The sequence below is a fragment of the Pygocentrus nattereri genome, chromosome 28 (assembly GCF_015220715.1).
Source record: "Pygocentrus nattereri isolate fPygNat1 chromosome 28, fPygNat1.pri, whole genome shotgun sequence".
Taxonomy (NCBI): Eukaryota; Metazoa; Chordata; class Actinopteri; order Characiformes; family Serrasalmidae; genus Pygocentrus; species Pygocentrus nattereri.
In genome coordinates, this window is record NC_051238.1 from 25068866 (window position 1) to 25084708 (window position 15843).

General features: G+C 40.5%; 1 protein-coding gene across 1 annotated transcript in view; it reads right to left on the reverse strand.

The window, feature by feature from the left end:
• Nucleotides 1-15843, reverse strand: part of aopep (aminopeptidase O (putative)) — a 120184-nt gene that overhangs the window by 68151 nt on the left and 36190 nt on the right. The window contains exons 8-11 of the mRNA XM_017714769.2: nt 9013-9115; nt 8691-8798; nt 7004-7047; nt 887-947 (exon numbers count right to left, since the gene is read on the reverse strand). Coding sequence (XP_017570258.1) covers nt 887-947; nt 7004-7047; nt 8691-8798; nt 9013-9115 — 316 coding nt within the window. The remainder of the gene's footprint in view (nt 1-886; nt 948-7003; nt 7048-8690; nt 8799-9012; nt 9116-15843) is intronic.

The window sequence follows — 15843 nt, forward strand, 5'->3', positions numbered from 1 at the left end:
GTAAATGCCTCACAGAAATGTTAGCAGTAACTGCCTCGCAGTAATGTTAGCAGTAACTGCCTCGCAGTAATGTTAGCAGTAACTGCCTCTATATTGGTGATAACATAAGGAAAATATGTCTTGAGTAAAGACTGAAAAATTCCTTTTTTCAAAAATTTTTCAGGCTGTGGCAGTAAAGGATCAAGCATCCATGGAAGCTCATCTGAATCTTGGAATTCCCACTGCTTTTTGTAGCTAAAACCTATAGATCAATTTAACAGTGACACTAGTCAAGAAGCAACATGCAAAGGGGTGCAAAGGGGTGGCTCACGGAATGCACAGCGCATACTTAAGGTAATGCCAATCTTCCCCTACTCTAAGATTCAGTAGGAAAGATCCAGCACATCCTGTAGAGGACCACACATCAAGACTCTGAAGCTGAAGCAGAAACATGATCTCAGCCTGGGATCAAGGCGAATTTCCTCCCAGAGTGTATAACAATAGTCAAATCCAATAATAACCTGACCCAGTCTGAACAGAGAGGATAAAACGCTCTTCTGTAACGTTTGCCCTCCATCACTACATAGTCATCATGTGCATTAAGTAGCGATAGCGACGCTATATAACCAGGCTTAAAGCTAAATAGAGCTAAAATTAGTGAGGAAGCCATACCATTCAAGCCTTGCATAAGCCAGACACTTGCATCTGAATGTGAGATTGAAAAATGGATTTCCAATGGTCCTAAAGCACTCATGTGTGAAGCAGGGACAGCGCTCAAAAACACCATTCCAGCCGTTGTGTAACAAGGTTGCATTCACTTGCGTTTGCATAATCAGAGTGCATTTAATCTTTCTTGATTAAGCAAACAGCTTGAAACAGACGTGAGGTTTGCTCTTGCGTTTCTTACCTTCGGAATTCCAGGTGTATCCAGCCAGTCCGAATAAATGGCTCCAAGGGTGAGGCCTTGACTGAAAAATCAGAAGCAGATACGCAGTGATTCTGAATGAATACCAGCTCTTTATTCCACTTCTTTTGATGTGATTCATTGTAGAAACCTTCAAATAAAACGCCACATGTAGTAATACGGCAGGAGGTATGCGTGCAGCATTTCCGACAATGGAAATATCTGAGTGAAACCAAATTTTGCAATTCAAGCCAGAGACCTTTAAGGACACTGCAATCTTGTTAACTTGCAGGAGCACACCTGTCTGCACATATAATCAACTAATGGATTCTTCCAGGCAGGTATGAGGGCAAATGTCCTCGTCTATGACGCATCAATAAAACACGTTTAGCAAGGGAACAACAAAAAGGGTGGGAATGTTCACCTCACTGCTGAAAAGGAAAATGCTTGCAGCACAAACGTTCGTGCTGTATATATTTCAGAAAATACTGCAGCACAGCACTAACAAAATGTGTCATATTCTGAGGACCAGGATAATAAAAGTGCACATTTCAACTTGCTTTGGTATGTTCTGATTAGTTGACCTTGGCTCTGAGAACGTGCACTGTGTGAATCAAACAGATACTGAAATAGGGCATACATGCAAATAAGTCCATCACCAATCATCAGGATGAAAATCTGACCCATGCTGAAATCTGTTCAGTGCCAGTTTTGAATGTTCAACGGTACGAAATCATGGTAACACTTTATTTGAAGGCTACCTACATAAGGACTTCATAACACATTCATAAGCACTGAATAATGTGTTTATGAAACACTACTGAACATTTATTAAGTGCTTATGTCGGTTCTCGCAACCTGACATAAGATGTTTTATGAAATAAATGACATTGTGCTGACATAATAAGAATAAACGTTGAACATATTTACAGCACTAAACATTTTAAACCCTATACATAATTGCATCAATCATCTTATCCATGCCATGGAGGGAAGAGGGGGTGGTTTCCAGGCATATTTCACCTGATATTAATACAATGTCATCTTGAGAATGCTGACATAAATAGTTATGTACAGTGTTTTAAATGTTTAGTGCTGTAAATATGTTCAGTGTTTATTCTTATTATGTCAGTACAATGTCATTTATTTCATAAAACATCTTATGTCAGGTTGCGTGAACTACCATAAGCACTTAATAAATGTTCAAGTAGTGCTTCATAAACGCACTATTCAGCGCTTATGAATGCGTCATGAAGCCCTTATGTAGGTAGCCTTCAAATAAAGTGTTACCAAAATCATACATGCCTCACTTTTATCTTTTGATTTCTTCTGTGCCATTTTCTTATGATTCAAAATGAATACTTAACTATTATAAACTGTATAACTGTTTATCAGCTGTCTGTAAAGCACTTTGAGCCAATCCAATTTAATACGTTCAAATTCCTGATTAACAGTGAAGTGTTTATATGCACTCTACTCAACTTCTCGTTCAGTTGGACAGAAATTGTATTCCAAATGGCTATTTAGTCCATTGACAGCTGGGATAGCTGGGCTCCAGCACCCCCGCGACCCAGAAGGACAAACGGCATAGAAGCTTAATCTTTCTTTATGCTTTACAATTAAACAGACCCTTCAGTTACTGTGCTTTTCAGAGTGATATATTAAAATGACTTCTGTTCTGATTGGCCTTCATTGAAAAAGCAGTTGAGAGTTAACCACTCTTTATAACGTGCATGGGCGGGGCTAAAGATCCTGTAGATCCAATTGGTATGCACAGCATAAGTAAATGTCTTTTCATGACATCACAAAAGCAAAACATTCAAAACGGGCTCTTCATGCAGCTTCATTTTGGTATGTGGACAGAGGAGCAAAGATTCTGAACCTTGTAACAATGTTTACATACTACATCAAACTTTATCATTTAAAAAAGCGGGTGTCTTTCCACGATATGGGCTCTTTAATGTAATCACAACACCCGATTGATAATGTTCTAGATGTATCACTCTAATGTACTTCAATCAGTCATTGCCCAACCTTTAATGAGGACATGGAAACTATGGAGATCATGATAAGCCAAATTACACAGACTCAAAAAGAAGAGCCAGGGTTCAGAAGAAGGTTAAAGCGAGAGGGAATGCAGGGGGCGGGGGGGAGGAAAAAAGGAAAACAGATAAACTGAGACGAAAGAGAGAAATATGCAGAGACTGTTGCATGCTGTCATTTTTTCAAACAACAAAATCCCCCCTTTGTTTTGACTTGGTCAGCGGAGGACTAAATGGGCCAGATTAGTGCTGAGAGGGTGGGGGTTGGGTCTTTGCACCACCTGAACTGACAGCTCAATACAGGAGGCAACAGCTGTTTGGACCAAGATGCGATGTTCCCTGGGAAAAAAACTCCCAAAATCCTTCACGTCTTCCCACCGGCCACAAAAACACAGTTACGGCAGACTGCATGGAAGGCTCTGCATTTTTAGACAGCCCAATCTTAATCATAGCAGCATGTCTGCTCTTACGAAAGCAACAAACAGAATTACAAGTTGGGAAATGGAATGGAGGAGCTAATAGGATAACTAGCAGTTCCTGGCCAAATGATGTCAGACTTCATTTTTATTATGATGAAACAGGTTTAAATTAGGTCTGAAAATAAAGAGATATGCATTCTTCTAGAACTACCTATATTCTATGGCTCACACATGATCATTTCCATATCTGAGCTCCACCCACAAACACAAGTGTTCTAAGCAACTGCTGTGACATTGGAGAAGCTCTACAGATTGTTCGCAAACATCCCATTCAATCTTAAAAGAAACTGAAGTGCACAATAATATTTGTCAGATAAAAGCTTTGCAAAACTGGCAAATTATAATCCTGTCAGAGAAACACATCTTTACCTAAAGTATTAAGTTTCAAGCAAGAAAAACTCTCTGGTTATGCATATTCCCACTGTTCCAGGGGAAAGGGCCATACCACCATTTAAGGTCCAGTTAGGCGTGATCAATTTTCCAGTTATATAAAAAACATTCAGAGCGATAATCATATTTAGTATGCTTCTAAAGATTATTATTTAGAGTTTTAATGCTGGTGGAGGCGTGACTACGTAGCACTGCCCAGCATGACCATGCAACCTTGTCTACTACAGGTCTTTGGGTTTTGTAACTTCATAAAGATCTACGATTTCTGTGCATTTAACAAAATTTTATTCCAAGTCAGTCAGTGTGCCAATTTGTGCTGTTGAACCGTGTGCATGATTTTTTTTACCTCACACTACTGAAAGCCTGTGGAAGAGGTAACAGCTTAAAAACGAAATAACCTGAACTGCATTTGCACCGAGAATATTAATGTGTGTTCAAAACACTTCAAGACAGAAAATCTAAGACAGGAACTCTTTTCTGTGGACACTCAGCAGAAACAGAAAGCCTGAACCTAGACAGGCTGCCTGTAACTGAGCTAAAACTGCTTGAGCTGATGTAAAGAGAGGTTGCTTGACAACATTACAAGATGTTTGTCTCAGCTCAGCAGAGTCCAGAGGTAAATTCGTTTTTCAGTCGTTCAGTGTCTCTCCTACCTCTCTGTGAACTTTCACAGTTTCACAGGTTGCTTCAGCATCAACTCTGAAAAAGTAAACTTATTAAATGAAACTCCAACTATGCCTGGGGCCTGGCTGGTAAGACTGCTCTACTGCTTTAAGTCTGAAGGAGGTGCATACGTTGATGGTTATGGATAAACTGTGTGTGAGAGAGCTTGAAGTTGTTGAGCAAGTGAATGGGAGTGACTGAAAGAGAGAGTCAAGTCCCGGCAGTGATTCCTGAGAAATGAGTGCTCTCTGAACCATGCCCAAACATTGGTGTGATTTTTTTCCTTGCCTTTTTCTCTGAAGTGGCTTTGATGACATAAAAACACGTTTATTCAAACTTCAACTGGTATGATGCAGCACCTTCCGATGCTAAGAAAAAGCCAAATTGACTATTCCCCTTTTAACAGGGGAATACGGGAACTAGCCAACTGTTACTGAGATCCTATTTGTCTCTTCTCAACTCCCAGTCATTAACCGCTGTACTGTACTTTACTATCCAATGTAAAATGAATGTGGTACTACATCCTGACGGAAATAATTCTGTGGATTAAATAATGTTGTGGTCACCACGTTGGCTAGGCTATAGTGATAGCTAGAGCAGATTATCTTGTATTTCCTATTATTCAAACATTTAACAGCTGTGCTCAAATGATGTCAACATAAACTAAATTTTATCAAAGCAGTTTATCCTTATCTGATGCTCAGTAAAGGCATTTGCTCACCATCCACTACAATAACACACAACAGCGGGAATTGATACACACTGCTTCTGCTCTACGATTCTGTCTGGGACAAGACGGCATTCTGCCACATCGTGCTGGATTAAAACTTATTTGATGTCATTTGCAAATATGTCTTCATTAGCAAAGAGTTTTTTTATTTAGGCTATTCAACAACATGCATAATGTTTGGACTGGCCTATCATGTCATGTGATAACACACATTTTTAAGCAACAACCAATATAAGCTCCCTGGACAAAAAATTAGTCGCCTTGTGTGGTTAAGGTGGTAGTAAATTCAGGCTCCTGCAGATGGCGCTGCACAAAGATGATCGGGCTATAATTACCTGTAGGCAGTCAGACTGGATTCATGGATTGAGAAAAGGTGGTATAGTGCAGTAATTGTCTCATTCGGTATGTGAAAAATGGGTCGCTAAGCAGATGTTAATGATTGGCAAAAAGGAGTGATTGCATTTGGGCATGCCAAAGCCAGTGTAAAGGAAGTAGCGGAATTTACAGGTGTATCAGTGCATACGGTCATAGGGGTCTACCAGCAGTGGCATCCCAGTCTATAGGAAATTCTCATCAGAAAATTGTCTGAAAGACCAAACTGACGGACAGGGACCGCCGGCGTGTTTCACAGCTTGTGAATAAAAATCGCTTCACTTCCAGGCAAGAATTGCACCTAGAAGTGAAGGCAGGCCCTCCACAACCAATTTCTGAAAGAACACTTTGCAGGAAACTGCATGCCTTGAACATATGGAACAGAGGGACAGGCGAGAGGCCTTTGCTTCCGCTCACAGAGTTGCCCAGTTACAGTGGGCAAAGAAAAACAAAGATTGGACTGTTCCTGATTGGAAACGTGTTATCTGGTCAGATCCCGGTTCTGCCTGTGTGTGAATAATGCTAGGCGTCGCATTCATCCTAGATCACAGTAAACCTTCAATGAGGACTGAATTACGCCAGAAACGGGTACTGAGGTGACAGTGCATTTGAACCACAGTGCCTACATTAAACTGCTGGACAACCAGGTTTTGCCTTCTGCTCATCATCTTACTGAGGAACATAACGTTATTATCCCCGTATTACAAAACGACAATTCTTGCGTTCACAGGGCTGAAAATGTGACAGACTGGCATAACGAACGTTCACAATATGAACACCGATGTCAGGGACATTCAGAAACTTGTCCAGTCCATGTCAATTTGAATCACAGCTGTTATTTATGCTAATTACGCACTATTAGGTACGTTTCAGTCACAGGCAACAATTTTTTGGCCAGTTTTTTTTTTTTTTTTTTTTTTTACCAATTTCTCCAATAAATAATAATCATTCCCAGACACTGTAACCAGCACCAAAATTTCTCAATGAAAACTCGTCTTTCCGGTTACAAATGCCACACTACCACATTGCATGTTGTCACAGGTAATCTTAAGTAGACAGCACAATGAAATCATTTAAAAAGTTTGCTTGACTAGTTAACGAAAACTCTTCACCTGTCCTAATAGTACAGCCTGCTACATGCATACAAAGTATTCATAATAATGACAACATATTGTAAATGAAGGTATTTTGACAAACAAAAACTGAGTTGTGTGCTACAGTTTCTCACTAGGTTGAATGGGATTTTTGCCTCTAGTCTATAAAAGCTTTTCCAACCTAGCAACAGTTGTTACGAAAGAACAAATTCATAGGCGGAGCATAGATAGGTCAATAACTCAGTGGTGATAATGGAGACCTGCATTAGAAACCATTTGCTGGCAGTGGAAGCCTTCAGTAAGCTAATAAAGTATGCAGCAGTCACGACGTTAACAGAGCTCATGCCTACCTGCTCAAAGCTGGGAACGTGTCCAGAAACATCTGAAGGAAATCCTACACGAGACAATCAGAGAGTCAGAAAATGCAACGTGCAATTATGGTCCGTCTGAAATATACACCCATTGCTTTCCCCACCCACCTCTCCTTCCTGCCAGCGTGGGTCTTAGAGAGTGGACATGAAAAAATTCCATCTCTAATCAAATCCAATAAACCCTCCAGTGAATGGAACAGTCCTGCATACATTTCGGGTGCCTGGCATGCGCCAAGGGTATTTCAGAATGTCTTTGCTAATCAGTGCAGCAAGGGGGTAGGTACATTTCCAAAACCATAAACTCTATAGGAGGAATATAAGCCATTTTTACTCATATACTGGTCATGAGCATGTGAGTCTCTGTATGTAGATGCTTTTAAATAAATCAGCATGCCTTCTTTGTTCGTTTTTCAAAAACTATTTTAGAGGCACTTCATGTTTCCACTGAGGAACACAATATCACTAATCAATATTTATGGCAGTATTTGTAACAGAACTACCTTGAGAATCATGCCAAACCCCACAGATTTAACCCTGCTGCTGTCTTGTCAGCACTGAAATATTTCATCTAGCTCTGAGGCAAATCACTTTCGGTATGTGTTTTTATTAGTAGTTTGGAAAAGAAAGCACTCTTAAGTAACAAGGAAGATATTTTGGTGATCATACGGCTGAGTACACACTCTGAGTAGTCAGCAAACAGCTTTTAACAGTACTTCTGTAGGTACAGTAATGTACGAAAATCAGACATCATCTTTATTTAATTTCCAGTCGAAACAGCCATTAAGTACAAGTTATTCATTTTTCAGGAGATATTTCGGAGAAGATTAGATATCAAATTAATCCACTTGCATAAGGAAGGAGAAAGTCTAATGAAAAATTGTGGGAAAAAAATGTAGTTTCCAAAACTGGAGTTTAAACAGTTATTAAAAGACAGGCAGAAAATGGGACCTGGTGGGCAACCGAATCGGTCAGCATTAGATAAACAGCACTTCAAGCTTTAATCTTTGTGAGAGGGGAGAAAATCAAGATCCACTCTTGCTTCAGATCTGAAAAAATCCAGAGGTGTTTCTGTTCATGTCAACATAGGAGCCTTAAAGGATGTGTAGCTATTAAGAAAGCATTACTGAGAAAAGAAAACCAATTAAAAAAAAGAAAATGAGCAAATAGAAGCTGCTGGTGCTGCAGAAAAAACGCAGAAAATGCAACCAACTTTTCTAAGACTGAACTTTGGAGGTGTAGAAAAAAATATCCCTGCAGATTTCATTGAAAAATTTAAAGTAAATCACACAAAAAGAACTGAAGTTGTAATAAAGGTAAAGGGTGGACACATTAAACACTGAAAAAACAACATATTAGACTGTTGTTGGTGCTCCAGTGTAATTTTCTGCTAAATGTTTTTGTTTGTTTTCTGCTTTGAGTGAATAACTTGTAATTAATAGCGGTTTGGCCATGAAACAAGAGTGGTCAATAACTTTTGTACAATACTATATTCAGATTTATTGATCCCAGGGGGAAATTGCAGTTGTTACAGTTGCAGCCGCTTATGGAAAAATAAACACTTTACTAATAATTTAAGACTTAATTAAATTAAGTAAGGAAACAGCGACAGTCAGAAAATTCAAATATCAAAAGATGACCAGCGACGTAACTCCTAAAACTGCAGTACCTGAGACAAAATAAGTTGGCCATGGAATCTTCTCACAAAAAGTCTGAAGAAGCTCAAAAACTCGTCCTCACCCACCTTACTAGCCAGACACTTCAGGAGAAAGTAACCCTATGAAATAGATCAGAAATACAAAAGCTCTCAGTCTACACAATCCTCACTCCAACACTGAGCAGATGTTAAAATGGGTCATTTTATCACCAACAAACAGAACATGATTTATTCTTTGCCCCACTACAGGTCACTACAGGTCACTGCAGGTTAACTCACACAAGATAACACCTTTACTTTCTTAGGCCTTTAAGGTTAGCTTTTGCACACTTACCTTAAGGTAGTGTACTTGCAGGAACGGTTTTCCAGGGTTGAGGGCATGCTTCACTACAGAGGCTCCAGACTCACTGACTTCTCCTGTGGTGTCCTTATTGGGCCTGCAAGGCACACGGGTACAGTGCACTTAGCTGACTGATGGCTGTAAAGGAAAGCTGCTGCATTGCTCATGGTCTGAGTGGGGTTACCCTGACAGCAGTAGGCATTAAAACCCACTTAGCAGCCCACTAAAGGCCTCTGATATGCATGCATTTGCAAAATGATAGCACAGCCAGGTCTGCTCTTAGCACTTACTGCAGACAGATCCTGGTACATCGAAGCACCGTGGAAACAAATGTTATTGACATTCAAATCACCGCAAATAAGCAAACACATTATAAAAAGTGGAATAGAATTACTTATCAGTTATACAGTATCAGTCAAAAGTTTAGGCACACCTACTCGGAGAACAATTTTCCTGTCTCTATTTTTACTGTCTCACACATTTTAAAGCAATAGTGAAGACATCCAAACATCTAAACTACGAAATGACAAATGCGGCATTATGTCTGATTGGAATTATTTGCGGTGATCACAATTCATTTTCATGGTGGCGCGGTGGGTAGAGCTGTCGCCTCACAGCAAGGAGAGCCTGGGTTCGATTCCCCGGCCGGGCGGCCAGGGTCCTCTCTGTGTGGAGTTTGCATGTTCTCCCCGTGTCTGCGTGGGTTTCCTCCGGGTTCTCCGGTTTCCTCCCACAGTCCAAAGACATGCAGTCAGGCCAACTGGACATGCTAAATTGCCCCTGGGTGTGAGTGTCTGTCTGTCTGCCCTGCAATGGACTGGCGGCCTGTCCAGGGTGTATCCTGCCTGCTGCCTATAGACTGCTGGGATAGGCTCCAGCACCCCCCGCGACCCTGACGGAGAAGCGGCTTAGAGAATGGATGGATGGACAATTCATTTTCACATTGGTTATAACTTTCACGGCCATATGTCTACGTAGTAACAGAACACGAACTGGTAATGTTTTCATCCATACGGTTTAGGCAAATGCATGTATATCACAGACAGTAGGAAAAAAAAGTGTTTAATGAGACACATTCTTGTCTCGTCTTGGCACGTCTTACATAAACAATAAAGGTTCTAACAACTGGTGCTATAATTTGCTGACTTGGCACTATAACCCTGTTAGAGGGCAGCGTAGAGTAACGTTTGTTCATTTGAATAGTACTTTAATAGCTGTATATGAGAAAAAAGCCAGTCGCAATCATTTGTATAGCAATAACCTGCTGAACATGCTGAAATTCATGATCATAACAGGCCTAGTCCAAACTTTTGACTGGTACTGTGTATTCACTGCAGGCATTTCAGTGGGAAACAAGAGGAAGCAGTTACACTGTTCTTTTGAATAATGTGTCCTGTCTGGTCCATATGTAGCACTAGAATCAGCAGCCACAGAACAATAACAGCACATACAAGCTCACAACTGCAGCCAATTCAGCTCCCCAGCCTCAATGTGATCTATAGCACTTGTTTTGCAGCTGAGTGTAACCTCGGAGCTAATGACTGATAGAGTGTTTCCTTCCTGAGAGCATGGCTAGACACTGGCAAACAAACAGTGGCTGGAGCGGTGGCCATGGCTGCATGTGTGATGATTACCCCGCTTTAAAAAGTATCGATCAGCATCAGGAGATTAACTGGGCTTGCCTATAAAGGGCTCCTGCAATGCCGGCCCAGCAGGATCGATATGCAGGCGCCGCTTGCCCAGACCACGCTTCTTTGTTACAAATCATTTTCTTTTCTCATGGATAAAAGGCAGATGCGGCATTAAAAGGCCTGCGTGTGGTGGGGTTGAGGGGTGAAATGTGTGCGCCGCACACTGCTGCTTTTGTCTTTTTGACGTTGTGGTATTGATCGTGACAAGCCCATGCATGGGGGTTTATATTTAACACCTCTGTGACCATTACCACCTTTTAAAGAATCCTCGGCCATCAAGAGCAAAAAAAAAGGAAACGGGAAAAGATCAAGGCCTTCGATCAAAGGGGGGGGGGTGCGTAAAACCAAAGCAGTTTTTTTATCCCATGGGTACATTAAAGCAGAATTGTAGGCTTTGTTCACAGTTTTTGCCTCAATGTCTACATTTACATACAAAGACTTCTGCTAATCCTTAATAGAGATTAAGACTGAGGTGCTTATATGCACACACTACTGAACAATCTGACGGCAAATCTTTTTATATGCACACTTCAAATAATCCGATCCAAAATGATGCCCATCATAAAGAACCACTTGTGAGTCCAGTCAGAGTGAGAGGAGCAGCAGTGAGCAGCGCTTGTGTTTTTAATTGCTTTAAAATTATGTCAGACTCAGGAAAATGTACTTCACATGTAATTATTAGAGAAGGCCCAGAGGAAGAGGGGATGTTCAGAGACACATAAGCTGGGCGTCCGTCCCACCGCCGTCTTTTAAAGTTGAAGGCATAATCTTCGCTTCGCTCCTCTGCAGGCCAGTTTCTGACCATATTGAACATTATGAACTTTTGCTATGACACAAACACACAAGCGCAGAATGTACTTAAACTGTCAGATTGGGAATGTAATCGGATACAGGTGTTTACACAGCTATTATTCTTCTATTTAACTGATTATTTACAACATTACACATCCTTGCTCAGTCGGAAAGAAATTGTATTCTGAATGGCCTCAGTCGAACTAGACTACCCCGACTGAGGTGTATACATGGACGTATTCTATTCCACTATTAAAAGTGGCTTGTGCAACATGGATCTGACTTTTCCAGAGGTGTGTAAACACAAAAAATCTGATCTACACAAATAAGATTTGAACCAGTTTCAAATGAAGTGTTAGATCAGACACATGTATATGTGATCATGTCACTGTAATGAGATTGGCCAGATGTCATGCTGTTTATCACTTCAGTACATATACATACGTTCACAATACAACGGTTTGGCTTAATATTATCTGATCTGAATGCCTTAAAATGGGTGAACAAAAAATCTTTTTCAAAGTAGATTTATGCCACTTTCATGTGTTCATAGGAGCATGGCTATGCAAACATGATGAGAGTAGATCGGAATTCATTCGTGTTCTTTTTGTTTTCCTTTACATTGCTTATGCACATATGACTGTTTTCATCATTTTAAATTAAATTAAATTTCATTTAATGCTAAAATGTGCATGGGTGGGTCACATCAGGACAGATGTCAGTTCACACTGTGAGAAATAGTGACTTGCATACACAAACGTGAACTGTCAAGGCAGAAACACTCGAGGCCTCATCCGCATGTATCTGCATGCATACACACACACACACACACACACACACACACACACACACACACACACACACACACACCATACCCTAACCCTACATTTCTCAGTTTTGAGATAATTTGAAAATACATGTTGTGTTTTACATTGTATATAAATCTCATGATGAATGGACTAAAAGAAGTGGCTGAAAACTTGACTTGGAAAAATGTCTGATTCCATTGACTTACATTGAAAGTAAAGTAGGTATTTCCTTCTCCTGTAAAGTTACCATTTTGGAGATACGTGAGGTGAGTGTCTGTGTGTGTGTGTGTGTGTGTGTGTGTGTGTGTGTGTGTGTGTGTGTGTGTGTGTATATATATATATATATATATATAGTCAATTCTGAAAGTGAATAAATGGATTAAGATGAAGTTTCTTACAGCTTCTTGCAGGTGGCGAAATGTAACTGCTGCACCATTTAGAAGAAGTTACTTCAGTGAAAACATTGAAGTAACTTGCAGCCCCAATGTTTGTTTCTGTAAAAGGACGACTCAAAATAAAGTGTCACCAAAAAATTGAAATAAGTTGGTGAAAAAGAAGTCAGTCTCTTATTAAATGGAGCTTTCCCTCAATGTTCTGACAAACCAAGCTACTCCCTGAGGACACACTGCTTATGGTTGACAAGTGATTACCTGCAGTACACTGTGTGCACAATTATTAGGCAAGTGAGTATTTTGACCATATTATCATTTTTAGGCATATTTTATAACTCCAAGCTGGATAAACTTGAATGCTTAATGGATTACACAATGCTTAATCTGTGTAATGAGGGAGGGTGTGGCCTAAGGAGGTCAACGCCCTATATCAAGGTGTGTTTATAATTATTAGGCAGCTTTTTTCTTCAGGCAAAATGGGCCAAAAAAGAGATTGAACTGACTCTGAAAAGTCAAAAATCACCAAAAGTCTTTCAGAGGGATGCAGCACTCGTGAAATTGCTGAGATATTGGGGCGTGAACACAGAACCATCAAACGTTTTGTTGGAAATAGTCAACAGGGTCGCAAGAAACGTGCTGAGAAAAAAAGACGCAAAATAACGGCCAAGGATTTGATAAGAATCAAGCGTGAAGCCACCAGGAACCCATTATCTTCCAGTTCTGTCATATTCCAGAACTGCAGCCTAGCTGGAGTATCAAGAAGTACAAGATGTTCAGCGCTCAGAGACGTGGCCGAGGTAAGGAAGGCTGAAACCCGCCCACCACTGAACAAGACATAAGCTGAAGTGTCTAGACTGGTCCAAGAAACATCTGGACAGATTTTTCAAAGGTTTTATGGACTGATGAAATGAGAGTGACTCTTGATGGGCCAGATGGACGGGTCCGAGGCTGGATCAGTAACAGAGCTCCACTTCGAGTCAGACGCCAGCAAGGTGGAGGTGGGGTACTGGTATGGGCTGGTATTATTAAAGATGAGCTGGTTGGACCTTTTCAGGTTGAAGATGGGCTCAAAATCAACTCCCAAGCCTACTGCCAGTTTTTAGAAGACACTTTCTTTAAGCAGTGGTCCAGGAAGAATCTGCATCTTTCAAAAAGACGATGATTTTTATGCAGGACATGCTCCATCACATGCATCCAAGGACTCCTCTGCATGGCTCGCCAGTAAAGGCGTTAAAGATGAGAAACTTATGACGTGGCCCCCTTCCTCACCTGACCTGAACCCAACTGAGAACCTGTGGGCAGTTCTTAAACGGGAGATTTACAGCGAAGGAAAACAGGACACCTCTCTGAACAGGGTCTGGGAGGCTGCGGCCGCTGCTGCACAAGAAGCTGATCGTCAACAGATCAAGAAACTGACCGACTCCATGAATGGACGGCTTATCACTGTTATTGAAGAGAAGGGCGGCTATATTGGTCACATTTTTTTTAAATTATTTCTCAGAAATGTTCATTGGAAAGCTTTGAGTTGTTTGTTTATAATTCTCACTGGAACAGATGAAAATAAAGTGAGATGGGAAAATGTTTTTCATGTAGCTGCGTAATAATTCTGCACCATCATAGTTGCACATATAGATTTTCTCCTAAGAAAGCCAAAACCTCACTTTTACTTTCTTAAACATTCATGTTTGAGGTTTATGAACATTTTGGATTAACCGAGAGCGCTGCAGTTGGTCATTAATAAAAATAATCCTCAAAAATAAGACTTGCCTAATAATTGTGCACACAGTGTAGTTGTTGCACTGTTGTCAGCTGTATCAGTTTCTGTCAGTTCTGTTAGCTACTTCAAAAACATTCAGCAGCTTGTCCTGTCACAGCGTTACATACATCAGCCAACTAACTACGTAACCGGGTATTTGCTTAAAGTAAAATTCAACTTTTAAAGGTTTTCACATAAAGAAATGCAATCCACATGTCTTGGAACCTTTTTTCGCAGCTTGTCTAGTGAACTAAAATGTTAAAATGTTAATCTACATTTTTAAAATTACATCAGTATTATATATTATATTATTATATATATAATTTTAATCGGAAATTATTTACTGTAGCTAAGAATTTTGGGCAGTCTTTAACAAAGTGCCACTTGTTTTGTTTCTATGGTTTAGCTCTTGGTGAACAGTACCTTAGTTGGCAGAACATTGCAAAACATTTTATTGATACAGCTTTTACAGGCCACATTTAAGCTTATGCATCAGTTATTAATTCATATAAATGATTAATATTCATAATGTTAACAACATTTGTATGTGTGGTGTTACTTCAGGGCTGATTTGGGGTTTGTTTTTGCTGGTTGCTCTCTGAAACATGTTCAGGACAGTCCAAAATGGTAACTTGGACTGTAAACAAACCAAGTATGTGGAAGTTCTTCACGCCAAGGTCACAGCTATATGACAGCTAAGGAGACCTTTGGCACCGACACACACAGAGTCACTCAGGTGAGGGGGAATAGACCATGCTAAAACACTCTTCCAGCTTTTCATAGCCAGCTCTGGATGACTCAGAACTGATGCTGGCAGCCCAGGAGCTGCTTTGTGTCGAGGCGGGTTGCTTTTCCACATTTCGGTTGATGTCAAGTTGATGCTTTATAGGGTTTTCCACCAAAAAATACAGCACTGAAACTGTGCGTATTCACCCTCTCTCACTCTCACTCTCTCTCACTCTCTCTCTCACTGGATGACTCTGATAAGGATGACTCCTTTTAAAAGGCAGCTTGTATCTTTCCTGGCCACCCAGTGAAGAAGAAAGAGAGGGAACGACTGAAAGTGACTGTCACCCACTTGCATTTTCGTCAGTGGCCATGACCCGCCTAGCTAATGACACAGAAACAGCACCCCCATCCATACAGCCCATAATGCTGATATGTAAGGATGGGCAATCTGGCACAAATACAGAACTGTGCAAATGTCAGAGACCACCTTTCGCTGATATACATATACTAATAGAATATTACAGGGAATACTCATAGCGGTGAGTTGACTTCTCACAGTGGAACGATTTTTCAGTTATTTTCTTTTCAGTTCCTTATGCAAGTGGATTATTTTATACCTAAAATTCTCAGAAAATATCGTTTGAGAACGGCCTCAG